We start from the raw sequence: 18,572 nt of genomic DNA on the forward strand, positions 1-18,572 counted from the left end.
TCCCCTCAAACTTCAGCCTAGAAGACAAAAAGGATTGTTGTACCCTGGAGACGAGGTATATCTCTGGAAGTGAAAACAAGAACAGGAAAGAACTCAGAATTTTTTTATTTTTTATTTTTATTTTTTTTTTATTTAGACAGAGTCTCGCTCTGCCGCCCAGGCTGGAGTGCAGGGGCGTGATATCAGCTTGCTGCAACCTCCGCCTCCCAGGTTCAAGTGATTCCCCGCCTCAGCCTCCCACTAGCTAGAATTACAGTCGTACATCACTACACCTGGCTAATTTTTTTTTTTTTTTTTTTTTAAGCAGAGACAGGGTTTTGCCATATTGGCCAGGCTGGTCTCAAACTCCTCACCTCAGGGGATCCACCCACCTCGGCCTCCCAAAAGTGCTGGGATTACAAGTGTGAGTCACGCATCCAGTCCAGAATTGTATTTCCTCTGTCATTTTCTACCAAGCTACAACATGGACCTCAGCTATCCCGTAGTATATTTAGAACTCTTAACTTTCAGAACAACTATTGCAGACCCCAAAGTAACTAGAAAAATAAACAACAGCAATGAATAACAAGCTCAGTCCACTAAGCAACAAGTGAGCCCAGCTGAGAAGCACAAAATGCCCCCTGACTTACCCTCAGAGTGATACACCAGTTTAATGTGTCCTCTCCCCAGAGCCCTGGCTCTTTAGCAGCGCCTAGGAAAGGCCAGCTCTTGTATACGTATCAAGGATGCCCTGAAGGGGACATATCCTACCATTATTTTAATATATTACAAGTAGAATTTTGGAAGAGGAAAAGTGCCATTTAAAGTTAGAAGAAAGGCCGGGCATGGTGGCTCATGACTGTAATCCCAGCACTTTGGGAGGCCAATCACGAGGTCAGGAGATCAAAACCAGCCTGGCCAATATGGTGAAACCCCGTCTTTACTAAAAATACAAAAATTAGCTGGGCATGGTGGCATGCGCCTGTAGTCCCAGCTACTCAGGAGGTTGAGGCAGCAGAATCACTTGAACCCAGGAGGCAGAAGTTGCAGTGAGCCGAGACTGTGCCACTGCACTCCAACCTGGGCAACAGGGTAAGACTCCGTCTCAAAAAAATAAATAAATAAATAAAATTAAAAATAAAGTGAGAAGAAAACAGGCCGGGCATGGTGGCTCGTGCCTGTAATTCCAGCAATTTGGGAGGCTGAGGCGGGTGGATCACAGGGTCAGGAGTTTCAGACAAGCCTGACCAAGATGGTGAAACCCCATCTCTATTAAAAATACAAAAATTAACCAGGCGTGGTGGCGCACACCTGTCACCCCAGCAACTCAGGAGGGTGAGGCAGGAGAATCGCTTGAACCTGGGAGGCAGAGGTTGCAGTCAGCCGAGATCGCACCACTGCACTCCAGCCTGGGTAAGTGAGACTCCATCTCGAAAAACATAAAAAAAAAAAATTTAGCCGCGCGCGGTGGCTCAAGCCTGTAATCCCAGCACTTTGGGAGGCCAAGGCGGGTGGATCACGAGGTCAAAAGATCGAGACCGTCCTAGTCAACATGGTGAAACCCCGTCTCTACTAAAAATACAAAAGTTAGCTGGGCATGGTGGCTCGTGCCTGTAATCCCAGCTACTCAGGAGGCTGAGACAGGAGAATTGCCTGAACCCAGGAGGCGGAGGTTGCGGTGAGCCGAGATCACGCCATTGCACTCCAGCCTGGGTAACAAGAGAGAAACTCCGTCTCAAAAAAAGAAAAAAAAAAATTTTTAAATGAAAAGAGTTCTGTGGATGGATGGTGGTGATGGTAGCACAACAATGTGAATGTAAGAAACACTGCAGAGTTGTGTACTTAAAAATGGCTAACTTCAATCAGTTCTCCATGCCAAGGTTAAAAAATTGTTAAGATGATAACTTTTATGTTTTGTGGTACTTTCACATTTAAAAAGAGCCTCAGACTTAGGAGAGCCAGGAATTACTTCTGTTTGTCTGCAGTTGATCACACACTTGGTGACTGACTAGCAACAACCAGTGATTCATTCAACAAATACTTAGTGAGATCTGCCATGTGCCAGTCTCTCTTCTAGACACCTGGGCTACAGTAGTGGATAACACAAACAGAAAGCCCGCAGAGCTTATGTTCTACACTGACTTTATATTCAAGACTCATTTTGAATTCTAAATGCAGAGAAAGAACCAGAACTAGCCTGGGCAACACAGAAAGACTCCATCTCTACAAAAACTACAAAACTTAGGTGTGGTAGCACATGCCTGTTGTCCCAGCTACTCTGGAGACTGAGGCAGAAGGATTGCTCGAGTCCAGGAGTTCGAGGCTGCAGTGAGCTATGATTGTACCCCTGTACTTCAGCCTGGGCAACACAGCACAACCCTGTTTCTAAAAAAAAGAGAGAAAGAAAGAAAAGAAAAGAAAGGAATGCTGGGTGCAGTGGCTCATGCCTGTAATCCCAGCACTCTGAGAGGCTGAGGTGGGTGGATCACCTGAAGTCAGGAGTTCAAGACCAGCCTGGCCAACATGGTGAAACCCCATCTTTATTAAAAATACAAAAATCAGGTGGGCATGGTGGTGAGCATCTGTAATCCCAGCTACTCAGGGGGCCTGGGTAGGAGAATCGCTTGAACCCAGGAGGCAGAGGTTGCAGTGAGCTGAGATTGCGCCACTGCACTCTAGCCTGGGTGACAGTGAGACTCTGTCTAAAAAGAAAAGAAAATGAACCAGAACTGGGAGTTGACCAAAAAGTAAAAATAGCCCTTTACTATACGAAAAGATGTTCAACCTCAGTGAAAAAGATAAATACAAATTAAAACTACACTTTTCTTCCTTTATAGAATGGCAGAAAGTCCAAACTACTGACAAGATCCTCTGTTGGTGAAGCTATGGGGAAACAGGCACTCTCATACATTGCTGGTATAAGTGCAAAACAACACACTGTCCAGGGAGAGCAGTTAAGCAACATCTCCATGAGTTCCACCAGGGCCTCATCACCCTTGCCAGTGAGTCCAACAACGCACCCGCTGCCAACAAGGTACCTACATTTGTAGGTAGCTGGAATTGCATCCAATTTGAACCAGTTACTCTAATTTAAGAATACATTCTAAGGCCAGGCGTGGTGCCTCACACCTGTAATCCCAGCACTTTCGGAGGCCAAGGAGGGCAGATCATGAAGTCAGGAGTTCAAGACCAGCCTTACCAACATGGTGAAACGTAGTCTCTATTAAAAATACAAGAATTGGCCGGGCGCGGTGGCTCAAGCCTGTAATCCCAGCACTTTGGGAGGCCGAGGCGGGTGGATCACAAGGTCGAGAGATCGAGACCATCCTGGTCAACATGGTGAAACCCCGTCTCTACTAAAAAAAAATACAAAAAATTAGCTGGGCATGGTGGCGCGTGCCTGTAATCCCAGCTATTCAGGAGGCTGAGGCAGGAGAATTGCCTGAACCCAGGAGGCGGAGGTTGCGGTGAGCTGAGATCGCGCCATTGCACTCCAGCCTGGGTAACAAGAGCGAAACTCCGTCTCAAAAAAAACAAAACAAAACAAAACAAAAAACAAACAAACAAAAAGATACAAGAATTAGCCGGGTGTGGTGGCGGGTGCTTGTAATCCTAGCGACTCAGGAAGCTGAGGCAGAAGAATTGCTTGAACCTGGTAGTCAGAGGTTTCAGTGAGCTGACATGGCACCACTGCACTCCAGCCTGGGTGACAGAGCAAGACTCTGTCCCAAAATAAATAAATAAATAAATAAATAAATTCTAAGAAATAAATGCAAATTTATAAAGACTATATAGGCCGGGCGCGGTGGCTCAAGCCTGTAATCCCAGCACTTTGGTAGGCCGAGGCGGGTGGATCACGAGGTCGAGAGATCGAGACCATCCTGGTCAACATGGTGAAACCCCGTCTCTACTAAAAATACAAAAAATCAGCTGGGCATGGTGGCTCGTGCCTGTAATCCCAGCTACTCAGGAGGCTGAGGCAGGAGAATTGCCTGAACCCAGGAGGCGGAGGTTGCGGTGAGCCGAGATCGTGCCATTGCACTCCAGCCTGGGTAACAAGAGCGAAACTCCGTCTCAAAAAAAAAAAAAAGACTATATATAGAAAACTATTGCAGCATTATTTGTAATCATAAAACTCCAGAAAAAATCTGCAATGTTTATCAAGAGAGAAATGGTTGGATAAACAATGGCATATTCATGCTGTGGAATATTCTGGAATCATTGAAAATGGCTAGGTTTGTCTACATTCCATCATATGTTAAATAAAAATCAAGTTGCAGACAAAATGCATCATCATCAAAATAGCTAATACCTTCACAGTGTGTCTGTCAATGCCGTTCTAAGGGCTCTCATTTAATTCTCACAATAACCTTATGAGAAAAGTATTATTATATCCCATTTCAAAGATGAAGTCCAGGCATAGAGAGGCTGAGTACCCAAAGTTACCCATCTAGGGCCTGGAATGGAAGCCAGGCAGTCTGGCTCTGGCGTACCAGCATATAACCATAATTACCTAAACATAATTCTGTGTTTGAATACATGTGGGTATACATACATTATGTTTGAATACATATGTATGGGTGCCTGTGTGTAGGTATGTAGGCATATACTCTAGCTCTAGTTCTAGATATATAAACTTAAGGGGGAAATGGAAAGAAAACCCATCAAATTATTAAGAATGGTTATAACTCCACAGATTCTATAGGATGAAAGATGTGGGGAAAGGAATTTTTACTTATGTAGTGTGTGCATGCGTGTGTATGTGAAATTATGTATATGTGATTTCTAGTATATTTCAAGTAAGTTTTTTGGTTTTGTTTCGTTTTTTACATGGAGTCTGGCTCTATTGCCCAGGCTGGAGTGCAGTGGCACGATCTTGGCTCACTGCACCCTCTGCTTCCCTGATTCAAGCGATTCCCCTGCCTCAGCCTTTGGAGCAGCTGGGATTACAGGCACCGGCCACCACGCCTGGCTAATTTTTTTTGTATTTTTAGTATAGGCTGTGTTACACCACGTTAGCCAGGATGGTCTCAATCTCCTGACCTTGTGATCCACCGGCCTCGGCCTCCCAAAGTGCTGGGATTACAGGCATGAGGCACCGAGCCCGGCCTCAAGTAAGTTTTTAAACAACAACAAAAATAGCAGTTTAAGACAGTCTTCCTGAGACTCATCTATTAAAATCATATCCATATAGCTACCAGTCTACAGAATTTTAAGACCTAGATTTACCATAAGCACAAATGCCTTTCGGCAGCGGATTCACTTCCCGAGGATGCGGGAATCATTTAAAATAAATTCTGCAATCGAACCTACTTTCCATACCCTACCACCGGTGTGTGTGTGGGGGGTGGGGGGGTGGGTGGGGGGGAGAGCGTTAGAGAGAGAGAGAGAGAGAGAGAGAGAGAGAGAGTGTGTGTGTGTGTGTGTGTGTCCCCTATTTAATTCCTTTTTACCCCCTCTATTTCTACCTCTGGATTTGCAGGGCAGCTGAACATTCTTTTCTACAACGTTCATTCATTTAATTGAAAACTTTTACTTAGTTACCTTCTGCCTTTCCTTTTCTAGGCTAAATTTTCCAAAATCAAATGGTTTTCGTTCCGTTCCTTAACGAGGGAAGAAATGACAGATTCGTCGGTCCGACGAGTCGGGCGCCGGAGCACGACGGGTTAAGTCGGAATCGCCACGTGGAAACAACTCTCAGCCTCGCGAACTCCAAATCCCGACGTGCAGCGCGGGGCGGGATGGGAGGAACTGCGGAAGCCTGTGGTGTGGAACCTGGGCAGGCCCGTGCAAACAGGGCGCGATGGCTTACAGAAAAGCTCCGCTCCTCCCAGATGACGCCCAGGCTGCCTGCCTCGTTCCGCCGCTTTCCCACGGACCCGGCCCTCTGCAGAGTTGGTTTATTCCCTGCAGCCACCGCTTCTTTCCCCAAAGAGAATAAGGTGCTGGCACTCTGCTTAAGACAGAGGAGGCTGACAGGCTGGATGAATGAATAGATGAAGACATAAAATAACCACTGTTATCCCCACCTAACTTGGCAGCAAGACTGTGGAACTCTGAAATTAGACAGGGTTCCAATACCAGTTCTTCCATTTACTAGCTGGGTCAACGTCCTTCATCCCTCTGAGAGTTCAAGAAATGTTTGCGGAACGAGTGAATAAGATGTTTTGCAGAGATATGTGCCGAATTAAATGAGATGATGCTTCCATCGTGCCTGGCCCACAATCAGCTCTCAATGGAATTATGAGTCCCCTTACTATATGCCACCTTCTCTATTTATGCAGGTTGTGGGTTTCTCGCAGCGGGGGGCCATCTGGCTCGGTTCCGTCTCCCAAGGCGCTGGGTCCCCAGAATTTTCCAGAATGAATGCGGAGGGCTACATATTTCACATGCGTGGGGCGGGGAAACTGCTGGACGTTTACAGCTTCCGGATGGCGCTGGCCCCTTCGCGGCGACAATAAATCCCATCACGCCTCAAGAATCTCGGCTTGTTCTCATACAAATGAAGGCCTACGATACTTGCAGACCGAGTATGACGTCTCTGGGACCCCACCCCTACCCTGCGCCTCCACTGGCCGGGACAACCGTGACTCGTCCCCACTCCTCGCGCCTCCGGGATCAACCTCAGACCCTAGTGGGCTCCCGAGAAAGACGCATGCGCACTGCTCCCGCCTTGTCTCCTCCTTCCCTGCGTTAATTAGTCCTTCGCCTTTCAAGTGCTGCATCTTTTTGTCCCCTACTGCGTGCGGTGTCAGCTTCCTTGCGGAAGTGGTGGCCGTGGGAGAAGAAGATGGCGGCCCCTGTGGTGGCGCCGCCTGGTGTGTCGGTTAGTCGGGCCAACAAGCGCAGCGGCGCGGGATCGGGAGGCGGCGGTGGCGGGGGAGCCAGAGGGGCGGAGGAGGAACCGTCGCCGCCCCTGCAAGCAGTTCTGGTGGCCGATAGCTTCGATCGCCGCTTCTTCCCCATCTCCAAGGACCTGCCTCGGGTGAGCGCCGCGCACGCAAGCAGCCAGCGGGCAGGGAAGTTGGCGGGGCTGGAGCAAGTTCTCCTTTCGGCTAACTAGTACAGCATGCCCCTGAAGGACTTGTGTCCGTGCTGTTATCCCAAAACCGAGTTTGTGTGGTTAGGAAAGAGGTAGAGGGTCTGTCTAAACCCTGATGACTGCTGACCAAGTGAGTGGCTGGCAGATTTTGGGCACTCGTAATGCCGTCCACCTCGGGTTTGAGAGGAAGGAAGGGAGCTAATGTAGAAACAGCACTTGAGAGAAGCCTTCACGCGGGGATTCAGTGCCCCTAGAAGAGGCAGCGCTGCTTTTAACCTTGCAGATGACGGATGCTTAGGTGAAAAGAAACGACCTTTTGCCTCTGAAAGGGCTGTAATAATGCCTTAAAAAGAGAGGGCTAGCTCTCGGGCAGTGTACTTTTGTTTTTTCCTTCCAGGTTCTAATGATAGTGCCATCTGTCGAAAGGACAAAATGGGTTTAGTGGTTGATTGCCATCTTGCCATCGCCCCGGAGTTGTCTAGACAATGGTAACTGCTCTCAGCTGGGTGGTTCAGCAGTCCCCATTTCAAAGAGAGGGAACTGCATTGGATTTAAGGAAAATCCAAATCCTCCCTGATTCCCTCGAAAAAGTCTAATGGCTGTTCATTTTTGAAAAGCGATGGGAAATGGCTAACTATGACTCTTAGAAAAGGATCAAGGCAGGAAATCTTATGGGGAAGAAGGCGTTAGCAGTGCTTAAATTTATGGAAATATGATTGATTTCCAGTATTGCCCTTTGCCAGCGGTGAACTGCCATTCTGTCAGAGCTCTGTGTCAGATAGAAGGCGCATAGATTCTGTGCTTGCCATCCCCAAATTGCAACATCTCAGACTCAGGCTTAGAGCATGGCATGAACATCTGCGGCAGGAACCTGTTTACCTTTGAATTGGAAAGATACAGCAAAACTACCCTGTTTGGAAATATTAACATAAGAGTGAAAATTGTTGCGGTGGGGTACCCAGAGAGGGATTTGAGAACTCATTTTTTTTTTCAATCTTCTGTCCTTCAGGTCCTCTTGCCCCTGGCCAATGTGGCATTAATTGACTATACTTTGGAATTCCTGACTGCCACAGGTGTACAGGAAACATTTGTCTTTTGTTGCTGGAAAGCTGCTCAAATCAAAGAACATTTACTGTAAGGCCCTGCAACTTTTCGTCGTATATTTCGCCATCTTTTTCTAGTTTTTTCAGGAGGAATGTAACTAAGTAAGGGGAAATGCGAGAGAGGAAACTGTCTACTCAGATGTCATTGTAAGTTCTAAGGGTATTTTCTACGCTTAACAGGAGGTGAGCAGCTGAAACCTTGTATTTGTCTGTCTTAGGTTTTCTGTGACGAAGTTTAAAGAATAAACTTGTTTTTTTTCTGAATGTCACTTGCAAAGTTTGGTCCCAGTGGACTTTGCTTTTATGTAATTGCTTCAGTTTGGAAGTTACAACAATAACATCTTTGTTTTTCCACTGAGTTTCTAAATCTTGTTTGTTCTCACCTGCAAGGATATAAATGAGCTCCTTGTCATCTTTGTATTCCCACTGCCTAGTTCAGTGCCGGGCATGTAGTGAGCACTTACATGTTTGTTGAAATCTTGAAAAATAGGGAGTCTCATCACTTATGGAAATCTAGGAAATATAGACTAGGACATTAGCATGGTCTCCATCAGACAGTTCCTAAATGTTATATGGATTGCAGAAAGGGAAAGCCGACATGAAGTGTGTTCCTAGGGTACTTTGTATATTCTAGGTTTCAGCAGGATTTTGAGTTCAAATCGATGTTTGGGGACAGGGGTCAAGGTATGGAGAAGAAATAACCGTGTTTTCTAACCCATAAAACAAGACTGGTGGCCGGGCGCAGTGGCTCATGCCTGTAATCCCAACACTTTGGGAGGCCGAGGTGGGCAGATCACGAGGTCAAGAGATGGAGACCATCCTGGCCAACATGGTGAAATCCTGTCTCTACTAAAAATACAAAAATTAGCTGGGTGTGGTAGCATGAGCCTGTAGTCCCAGCTACTTGGGAGGCTGAGGCAGGAGAATTGCTTGAACCCGGGAGGCAGAGGTTGCAGTGAGCCAAGATCGCACCACTGCACTCCAGCCTGGCGCCTGGCGACAGAGCAAGACTGTCTCAAAAAAAAAAAAAAAAAAAAAAGACTGGTGACACCAGATGCTGAAAGCATTAATTATAGTTCATAATTCTCTTTGAAGTTGAAGACGCTGGCAAGAACCCAAAGAAGCCGTCCAGAAGGACTGTGAATGCTGAATGCGGGAGAAAAATGGGGAAGGCTTATATCATCTTTATGCTTGATATACTCATGCCTCTCTCCCTTCTCCCTTTAGGAAGTCCAAGTGGTGCCGCCCTACATCTCTCAATGTGGTCCGAATAATTACATCAGCACTGTATCGATCACTGGGAGATGTCCTCCGTGATGTTGATGCCAAGGCCTTGGTGCACTCTGACTTCATTCTGGTGTATGGGGATGTTGTCTCCAACATCAATATCACCAGAGCCCTTGAGGAACACAGGTCAGGATGAGAGAGTGCCAGGAGCAAGGATTAAAGACCAGCAGAGCCCTGAGGCTGCATTTTTGCAGTTCTCTCCCTCCTGTTCTTTATAGGTTGAGACGGAAGCTAGAAAAGAATGTTTCTGTGATGACGATGATCTTCAAGGAGTCATCCCCCAGCCACCCGACTCGCAGCCCTGAAGACAATGTGGTAGTGGCTGTGGACAGTGCCACCAACAGGGTTCTCCATTTTCAGAAGACCCAGGGTCTCCGGCGTTTTTCATTTCCTCTGGTGTGTGGATATCTGGGGTCCTTTGAGGTGGGGAAGTCGCAGGCTTCAGTGGGAGAAACAAATTAAAGTCCTATAACCTCTCCCCACAGAGCCTGTTTCAGGGCAGTCGAGATGGGGTGGAGGTTCGCTATGATTTACTGGACTGTCAAATCAGCATCTGTTCTCCTCAGGTGAGCTCTTCAGGGCTGGGGCTGCACACCCAGAGAGTGGAACCCTACGGGTCTCTATTGCCTCCTTCAGAAGGCAAAGGGATATTTCTTCTCCCTCTTTATTTTCATTATTTTTATTTTTTGAGATAGTGTCTCACTCTGTTGCCCAGGCTGGAGTGCAGTAGTGTGATTTGAGCTCACTCAACCTCTGCCTCCTAGGTTCAACTGATTCCCCTGCCTCAACCTCCTGAGTAGCTGGGATTATAGGCACACACCACCATGCCTGGCTAATTTTTGTATTTTTAGTAGAGATGGGATTTCACCATTTTGGCCAGGCTCGTCTTGAGCTCCTGGTCTCAGGTGATCTACCCATCTCGGCCTCCCAAAGTACTGGGATTACAGGCATGAGCAACCACACCCGGCCCCATTTTCATTTTTATTTATATATATTTTTTGAGACAGGGTCTCACTCTGTGGCCCAGGCTGGGGCACAGTGGTGCGATGATGGCTCACTGCAGCCTCAGCCTTCCATATTCAAGTGATCCTCCTGCCTCAGCCTCCCAAGTAACTATAACCACAGGCATGCACTACCACCAATTTTTCTATTTTTTAGTAGAGACGGGGTTACCATAGTATCCAGGCTGTTCACGAACTCCTGAGCTCAAGCTATCTGACCACCTTCCAAAATGCTGGGATGAGCCACCATGGCTTTTTTGGTTTTTGTTTTTGAGACGGAGTCTCACTCTGTTGCCTAGGCTAGAGTGCAGTGGCGCGATCTCGGCTCACTGCAACCTCCACCTCCCGGGTTCCAGCGATTCTCCTGCCTCAACCTCCCAAGTAGCTGAGATTACAGGCATGCACCACTGCGCCTGGCTAGTTTTTGTATTTTTTAGTAGAAATGAGCTTCACCATATTGGCCAGGTTGGTCTTGAACACCTGACCTTGTGATTCACCCACCTTGGCCTCCCAAAGTGCTGGGATTACAGGCATGAGCCACTGTGCCTGGACTTTTTTTTTTTTTTAAAAGAATCTGTTGTAAAGCAAAGTTTTTGTATCCAGTATCGCAGTGGAAGTCTCTTTGGAATTCTGGCCTGTGTCCAGCTGTCGCAGGGTTTGCTAGGTCTCTGGGGAGCTTATCTGTGTTCCTAAAGAATAGTCCTTAATCTTAGCCCACTCCACCTCCTTCCACAGGTGGCACAACTCTTTACAGACAACTTCGACTACCAAACTCGAGATGACTTTGTGAGAGGTCTCTTAGTAAATGAGGAGGTGAGAAAAGTCTTCCAGTGCCTCTTTAGGAGAGAGGAGAAGGCTATAATTATATCTCATGCTGGTAACTTTTGATCCCTTTTTGTGTTTTATTGAGGCATAGGATGGCGGAAAAGAGCTAGGGGCGGGAGGAACAGTACACGAAGAAAAGTCTTTGTGGCAGGGAGAGGCAGAGGGGAACTTATAAGGTTTACAAAAGTTGTACTTGGGGGCGTTCTTGTCTTTCATGCTTAGGTGACCTCCCCTTCCTTCTCATTCAGATCCTAGGGAACCAGATCCACATGCACGTAACAACTAAGGAATACGGTGCCCGTGTCTCCAACCTACACATGTACTCGGCTGTCTGTGCTGACGTCATCCGCCGATGGGTCTACCCTCTCACCCCGGAGGCAAACTTCACTGACAGCAGCACCCAGAGCTGCACTCATTCCCGGCACAACATCTACCGAGGGCCTGAGGTCAGCCTGGGCCATGGCAGCATCCTGGAGGAAAATGTGCTCCTGGGGTCGGGCACTGTCGTTGGCAGCAATTGCTTTATCACCAACAGTGTCATTGGCCCCGGCTGCCACATTGGTGAGCACAGGTGGGGAATCAAGCCAACTATCCTAGGAGCAGGAACTTGGGGGAGGCCCTGTGTCCAGAAACACAAGGATGGCTACACCAGGGACAGTCCCTGGAAATAAGGAACTGGAGTGGCTAGCTCAGGAAAGGAGGAAGCAGGGATTTGGAAATAGCAATACCTTAATTCATGGCCTGTGAGCCTCACTGGATGGCTCTTCACATTCCAGGGCACCCTGTAGTCACCTTCAGGAGCAAGTGGGTAATTAACATGCACTAACAACATCTATTTCGTGTATTACAGTTTACAAAGGGCTTTTTTATACCTTGTTTCATTTAATCATAATTTACAAATGAACAAACAGGCAGGACAAGGTTTTCTTGCCCAAGGCCATTGGTAATAATGGAACCTGAATCTGGGGATTCTGATTGTAAATCCAGTGTTCTTTTTAGCCTACTGTAACTGCCTGGTTGGCCTCATGGTAACTCATTTTGGTTGTAGGAATGTGATGCTTCTAATAGTACTGCCCTTTGCAGGAACAACATTAAGGCTCAGATTCTAGGAGCTGAGCGTCGTTGCTCACGCTTGTAATCCCAACACATTAGGAAGCCAGGGTGGGAGGATCACTTGAGCCCAGGAGTTCAAGACCAGCCTGGGCAACATGGTGACACCCCTTCTCTACAAATAATACAGAAATATGCCAGGCGTGATGGCACATGCCTGTAGTCTCAGCTACTTGGGAGGCTGAGGCCGGAGGATTACCTGAGCCTGGGGAGGTTGAGGCTGCAGTCAGTCTTGATCATACCACTGCACTCCAGCCTGCGTAACAGAGTGAGACCACGTCTCAAAAAAAACAAAAGACTTGGATTCTAAAATGTACCAAAAGAGGTGGAATTATTTGGTTCTGCTTGTAGACATGGATATGATTTATAAGGTTTTGAGTTCAGAGGATCCCCAGAAACCCCGAAGGTTCTCAGGTTCTTAAGCCCTGTATATAGTCTGTAATTATAAACTTGGTGAAGTGTGTTGTCTTCTCAGGCCTGGGTTTAGAGGGTGAGTGGGTGTTTCTGGTGACTTGTGGGATGGGGAATGAGAGCTAGGCAGGAGCTGTGCTGGTGTCTGTCACCCCTGTCCTCTATGAAGGGCTCTGGTGTGCAGTTGGAGCGCTTAGTGACCCAGAGGCCTTCCCATCCCGAGCCAGGTGATAACGTGGTGCTGGACCAGACTTACCTGTGGCAGGGTGTTCGAGTGGCTGCTGGAGCACAAATCCATCAGTCTCTGCTTTGTGACAATGCTGAGGTCAAGGAACAAGTGACCCTGAAGCCACGCTGTGTCCTTACTTCCCAGGTAAGACCTGATCTGCACTGTGCACAGGCCCCAAATTGAGTGGCAGTCACACTGAGCCAGAAGGAGCATTGTTTCCACCCATAATCCTGACTGATTGAGAGTCCAAATCCAGTGGTTTCATTTACTTTCTAGCCTTAGTTTAAAAAAAAGAGGCCGGGCACGGTGGCTAAAGCCTGTAATCCCAGCACTTTGGGAGGCCGAGGCGGGTGGATCACGAGGTCGAGAGATCGAGACCATCCTGGTCAACGTGGTGAAACCCCGTCTCTACTAATAATACAAAAAAAAATTAGCTGGGCATGGTGGCGCGTGCCTGTAGTCCCAGCTACTCAGGAGGCTGAGGCAGGAGAATTGCTTGAACCCAGGAGGCGGAGGTTGCGGTGAGCCGAGATCGTGCCATTGCACTCCAGCCTGGGTAACAAGAGCGACACTCTGTCTCAAAAAAAAAAAAAAAAAAAAGAGAGAAAAAGTTGCTCTCGTGGTCAGGATGCACTCTTCCTCCACACCCTAATGGTTCTGTATTTTCCCCCTAGGTGGTAGTGGGCCCCAACATCACGCTGCCTGAGGGCTCGGTGATCTCTTTGCACCCTCCAGATACAGAGGAAGATGAAGATGAGGGCCAGTTCAGTGATGATTCTGGGGCTGACCAAGAAAAGGAGAAAGTGAAGATGAAAGGTGTGAGACGCGGCAGATGTGGGGCATCTGTGTGCGTCTCTGCCTCATAAAAGAACCAGTGTTTCCTCCTGGCGGGATTGATGCTGCTTCAGGGCCCTCTCTAGAGATCGTTGTCTTTTCCAGGTTACAATCCAGCAGAAGTAGGAGTTGCTGGCCAGGGCCACCTCTGGAAAGCTGCAGGCATGAACACGGAGGAAGAGGAGAAACTGCGGCACAGCCTGTGGGGTGAGCTAGGCCTTGTGCCTGCCCTCCTCCTGCTGAATCTTGAGTGTTTTGAAGGATGATTAATACTTCAGAGTCACATTACTTATTCGCTCCTTTATTCATGCAGACAGGGCAGGTATATTGCTCTCTGTCGATGGCTGGTTTTTTTACTCCTTACCTGTTATGGCTTCTCAGAACTCAATATCAACATGGAAGAGGAGAGTGAAACTGAAAGTGAACGAAGTGTGGATGCTGAGGAGCCGGACAGCCGGGGAGGCTCCCCTCAGATGGATGACATCAAAGGTGAGTGGCCGGGGGAGAAAAGTTGGATGAGTTTACTCTCCACCTGGATCAACTCGCCAGAGGCTTACGTTCCTCGGAAGGGGTTTGGTGTAGTCAAGACTAGATGACTTAGAGCATCCCGGGACGATGCTGGCCCGTGAACTTACGCTTGCTTTGATTTCAGTGTTCCAGAATGAAGTTTTAGGAACGCTGCAGCGGGGCAAAGAGGAGAACATTTCTTGTGACAATCTAGTCCTGGAAATCAACTCTCTCAAGTAAGAGCAGTCCGTTCCTGTTCTCCTCGGGGCAATCCCGGGAAGGTAGAGGCTTTCTCATAAGCGGTTCTTCTCCGAATAGGAACCTATTCCCTCGATATCCCAAATGGTGAGACCAGTAGTATTTGGAGCAAGGAGAGCATTATTAAGTTCTAGCCTCAGCGTAGACTCTCTTCTTCCTAAACCCTCCCCTTCCATGTTGTTTTATCCAACTTCTCCAGTGTCTGTCAGAGTCATAGTTCTAAGCATGCCGAAGGGCCAGTGAAGGCCCTGGTGTCACCCCAGTCTCCCCACAGGTATGCCTATAACATAAGTCTGAAGGAGGTAATGCAGGTACTGAGCCACGTGGTCCTGGAGTTCCCCCTGCAGCAGATGGATTTCCCGCTTGACCCAAGCCGCTACTGTGCCCTGCTGCTTCCTGTGAGCAAAGATTGGAGCTGAGTACAAGGGACTGGGTAGAGGCAGATACACATCCTTGCTGTACTTGACTTTAAAGGAAACGCAGGAGTAGACTGTCTTGCCATATTGGGTATATGTTACATCTGGTTCCTTTCTCCTTGCCTCTGGAAGCTGGTTGGGCTCTAGAGCAGCCTTGGCTAGTTCAGAGGGGTCAGGTTGAGTTCAATACTGACTGGCCTTTGAGACTCCAGGATTCATACCATACTAGGCCCCCAAAGGTGTACTCAGAAGGAACCTGGACATTGACTGTGTGGCAGCGATTTGACCCAATACAAGATCAGCCTTTGGGGTGGGAATAGGTATTTGGAGGCAGCCTACAGCATCTGATCCCCTTTACCTTCCCTAAGGAATCTCTTTTTCCCAAGCCCTGTCAACAATTCCCAAGTCCCTCTGACATGATTCCACAGACCCTGTATCATCTCCCTCTTGTCCACCCATGTCATCAATATGGGTTTGCTTGGATGTCCAGGTGTAGGTGAATGCTCAGGAATACATTGCAGCTCCCTTCTGTCTTCCATAGCTGCTCAAGGCCTGGAGCCCTGTTTTTAGGAACTACGTAAAGCGTGTAGCTGACCATTTGGAAGCGTTAGCAGCCATTGAGGACTTCTTCCTAGAATATGAAGCTCTTGGTTCTTCCATGGCCAAGGTAAATACAACCTCAAGCCTCATTCTTCTGTACTTGCTTTCAAATGAGTGTTGGTGACCCCCTGCTGGGAGACATAAACTAGAAGCTAATGTGGCCCGGCAGGCGTGGAGGCTCACACCTATAATCCCAGCACTTTGAGAGGCCAGGGTAGGTGGATCACAAGGTCAGGAGTTCAAGACCAGCCTGGCCAACATACATCTGTACTAAAAATACAAAAAGGCCGGGCGCGGTGGCTCAAGCCTGTAATCCCAGCACTTTGGGAGGCCAAGGCGGGTGGATCACGAGGTCAAGAGATCGAGACCATCCTGGTCCACAAGGTGAAACCTCGTCTCTACTAAAAATTCAAAAAGTTAGCTGGGCATGGTGGTGCATGCCTGCAATCCCAGCTACTCAGGAGGCTGAGACAGGAGAATTGCCTGAACCCAGGAGGTGGAGGTTGCGGTGAGCCGAGATCGTGCCATTGCACTCCAGCCTGGGTAACAAGAGCGAAACTCTGTCTCAAAAAAATAAAAAAAAAAAAATAAGGCCGGGCGCGGTGGCTCAAGCCTGTAATCCCAGCACTTTGGGAGGCCGAGGCGGGTGGATCACGAGGTCGAGAGATCGAGACCATCCTGGTCAACATGGTGAAACCCCGTCTCTACTAAAAATACAAAAATTAGCTGGGCATGGTGGCATGTGCCTGTAATCCCAGCTACTCAGGAGGCTGAGGCAAGAGAATTGCCTGAACACAGGAGGTGGAGGTTGCGGTGAACCGAGATCGCGCCATTGCACTCCAGCCTGGGTAACAAGAGCGAAACTCCTCCTCAATAAATAAATAAATAAATAAATAAATAAATAAATAAATAAAATAATAAAAAAAATAAAAATACAAAAATTAGCCGGGCATGGTGGTGTGTGCCTGTAGTCCCACCTACCCGGAAAGCTGAGGAAGGAAAATTGCTTGAACCCAAGAAGTGGGGGTTGCAGTGAGCCGAGATCGCACCACTGCACTCCAGCTTGGTCAACACAGTGAGACTTCATCAAAAAAAAAAAGAAAGAAGAATCTAATGTGAATCAAATATGGCCCATCCACTCCCAATGTCATGCTTATAGCTAGAATAGTACTGCTTGGAGCCAGGCTAGCAAGGTAGCCATCCTGGGGGTGGCCTGGAAATGTGCAAAGCTCTCCCCAGCAATAGTTCCAGAAGTTAGACCTGCCCCAGGAGCAGAGCAAGCAGCTCACTCCTGTCTGTTTTGGAGGATGCTACTTGGTGCATAGAGGGATCTGAGGGCCGGGTAGAGTATCCTGCTGGACTCTCCAAGGCCCCTGAGGTCGCCTTTTATTGGCCTTTTGCAGGTACTGATGGCTTTCTACCAACTGGAGATCCTGGCCGAGGAAACAATTCTACTCTGGTTCAGCCAAAGAGATACAACTGACAAGGGCCGGCAGTTGCGCAAGAATCAACAGGTGAGTCCTGCTGCCCTCTCGCTGAGACGGTCCTGGCCCCCGGACTCCAGGGTGGTTGGTTTCTGGGGCTCTGGTTGTTAGAGCTGTTTATCTGCCAAGAGGAGCAGGAGAGTTACGTGCACCTCCCGCAGCTGGTCGCTCCTCTGCTTCCTTACAGCTGCAGAGGTTCATCCAGTGGCTAAAAGAGGCAGAAGAGGAGTCATCTGAAGGTGACTGAAGTCACACTGCTGCTCCAGTGGGTGTGACTGGGTGCCCTCCTGGCTCCTGAGCTGGGACAGTGAGGAACTAGCTGCGGAGGGATGAGTGGCCACCATCCAGGCTGAGACTTAAAGGAGCAGGGGCTGGAACTACAGTATTCTTCCCACCGCCAGCCACCATGTGCCTCCCGTCCTGACTTGGAGCTGGGATGTGGGCAGTGGGGCTAGAACAAAGCTTCTGCCTAAGGAGGAGCTAAGGAGGCCCTGCCGTTGGAGGAAGGCCAGAGGAACAGCTTTGTGCTCCGGCTTTCCCTCAGGGAAAAGCAGAGAGCAGCTGGCGCTCTCTGCTACTTGTATATGTCAACATTAAAGAGAAGAGAGCGGTGGATTTGGTTTCTCTCCATCCCTGACTAATCAGCCTGTAAAGTATGTGACCAGTCATGGTAGCCTTTCTGTAACGCCTGGGGGAGCAGGATGACAGGTGTGCCGGCCACTAGGTGGTACTGTGGTACCTTGCTCATTAACCTTTCCCGTGGCTCCTGGGCAACGGAGGGCGGAGGTTCTTTTCCAGCCTCTGGACCAGCTTGTGGTCCTAGGGTGCTGTGCCCACGTTTGTTTCCACAGAGTCTCATTCTGAACAGTTTTCTGCCAGAGGGTTATGTTGCCGACTATATGGAAAGCCCATTAGACACGCCAGGCGTTCCCACGTGCCTTTCCAGTTGATCTGGTACTCGTTCTGTCAGGGAAGCCGGGCCATTCTTCATCTTAAAAATAAGGAAATCAGCCCGGGTCACATGACTCTTGAGGGGTAAAGCTTAGGACTTTCAGAATCCAGAACTCTGCTCTTCAGTGTACTGTGTTTCAGTGAAGGGCAAATTGGCCCCACAGACAAACATAACCCTGAGCCAGTAATGGAGGTCCCAAGAACATAAGAAGGCCCTGTGGAGGGTGCTCTCCCTTCACATCAGAGTGTTTGCTATGTGATAGGCAAGTCATTTTCACATATAGTTTCATTTCACCCTCACATGAGACTTAAAAGTTGTATCCCCATTTTCAGATAAGATACCTGAAGCTCAGAGAGCTTCAAGTAACTGATAGAGCCAGGTTTGATACTGGACCCTTGAGCTAGAGCTTGTCACTCTGCTGTATCACTTTAACCTCAACCAAAAGAGGCATGCCTGTCTGTCTTTTCTTTTTGAGTTCCTTGTCTTCATATAGTGTCAATAATTTTGGCCGGGTGCTGTGGCTCAGGCCTGTAA

At 48.3% G+C, this 18,572-nt stretch overlaps 1 protein-coding gene across 2 annotated transcripts; it reads left to right on the forward strand.

Moving 5' to 3' along the window:
- Positions 1-6,683: 6,683 nt before the first annotated feature.
- EIF2B5 (eukaryotic translation initiation factor 2B subunit epsilon) lies at positions 6,684-17,701 on the forward strand. 2 transcript variants are annotated; one of them, XM_003926961.4, is made up of 16 exons: positions 6,684-6,964; positions 8,031-8,155; positions 9,352-9,537; positions 9,630-9,807; positions 9,897-9,977; positions 11,148-11,225; positions 11,486-11,798; positions 12,986-13,131; positions 13,662-13,803; positions 13,927-14,028; positions 14,203-14,310; positions 14,474-14,564; positions 14,861-14,984; positions 15,544-15,669; positions 17,006-17,116; positions 17,274-17,701. In XM_003926961.4, exons 1-16 carry the CDS (start codon positions 6,770-6,772, stop codon positions 17,331-17,333), a joined length of 2,166 nt encoding a protein of 721 aa, XP_003927010.1. In that variant the 5' UTR covers positions 6,684-6,769; the 3' UTR covers positions 17,334-17,701. The 2 variants fall into 2 exon arrangements, with proteins under 2 accessions (XP_003927010.1, XP_010335930.1); XM_010337628.1 differs by lacking the exons at positions 6,684-6,964; positions 8,031-8,155 and adding an exon at positions 8,162-8,271.
- The last annotated feature ends 871 nt before the right edge of the window (positions 17,702-18,572 follow it).

The sequence above is a fragment of the Saimiri boliviensis genome, chromosome 8, assembly GCF_048565385.1.
Source record: "Saimiri boliviensis isolate mSaiBol1 chromosome 8, mSaiBol1.pri, whole genome shotgun sequence".
Classification (NCBI taxonomy): domain Eukaryota; kingdom Metazoa; phylum Chordata; class Mammalia; order Primates; family Cebidae; genus Saimiri; species Saimiri boliviensis.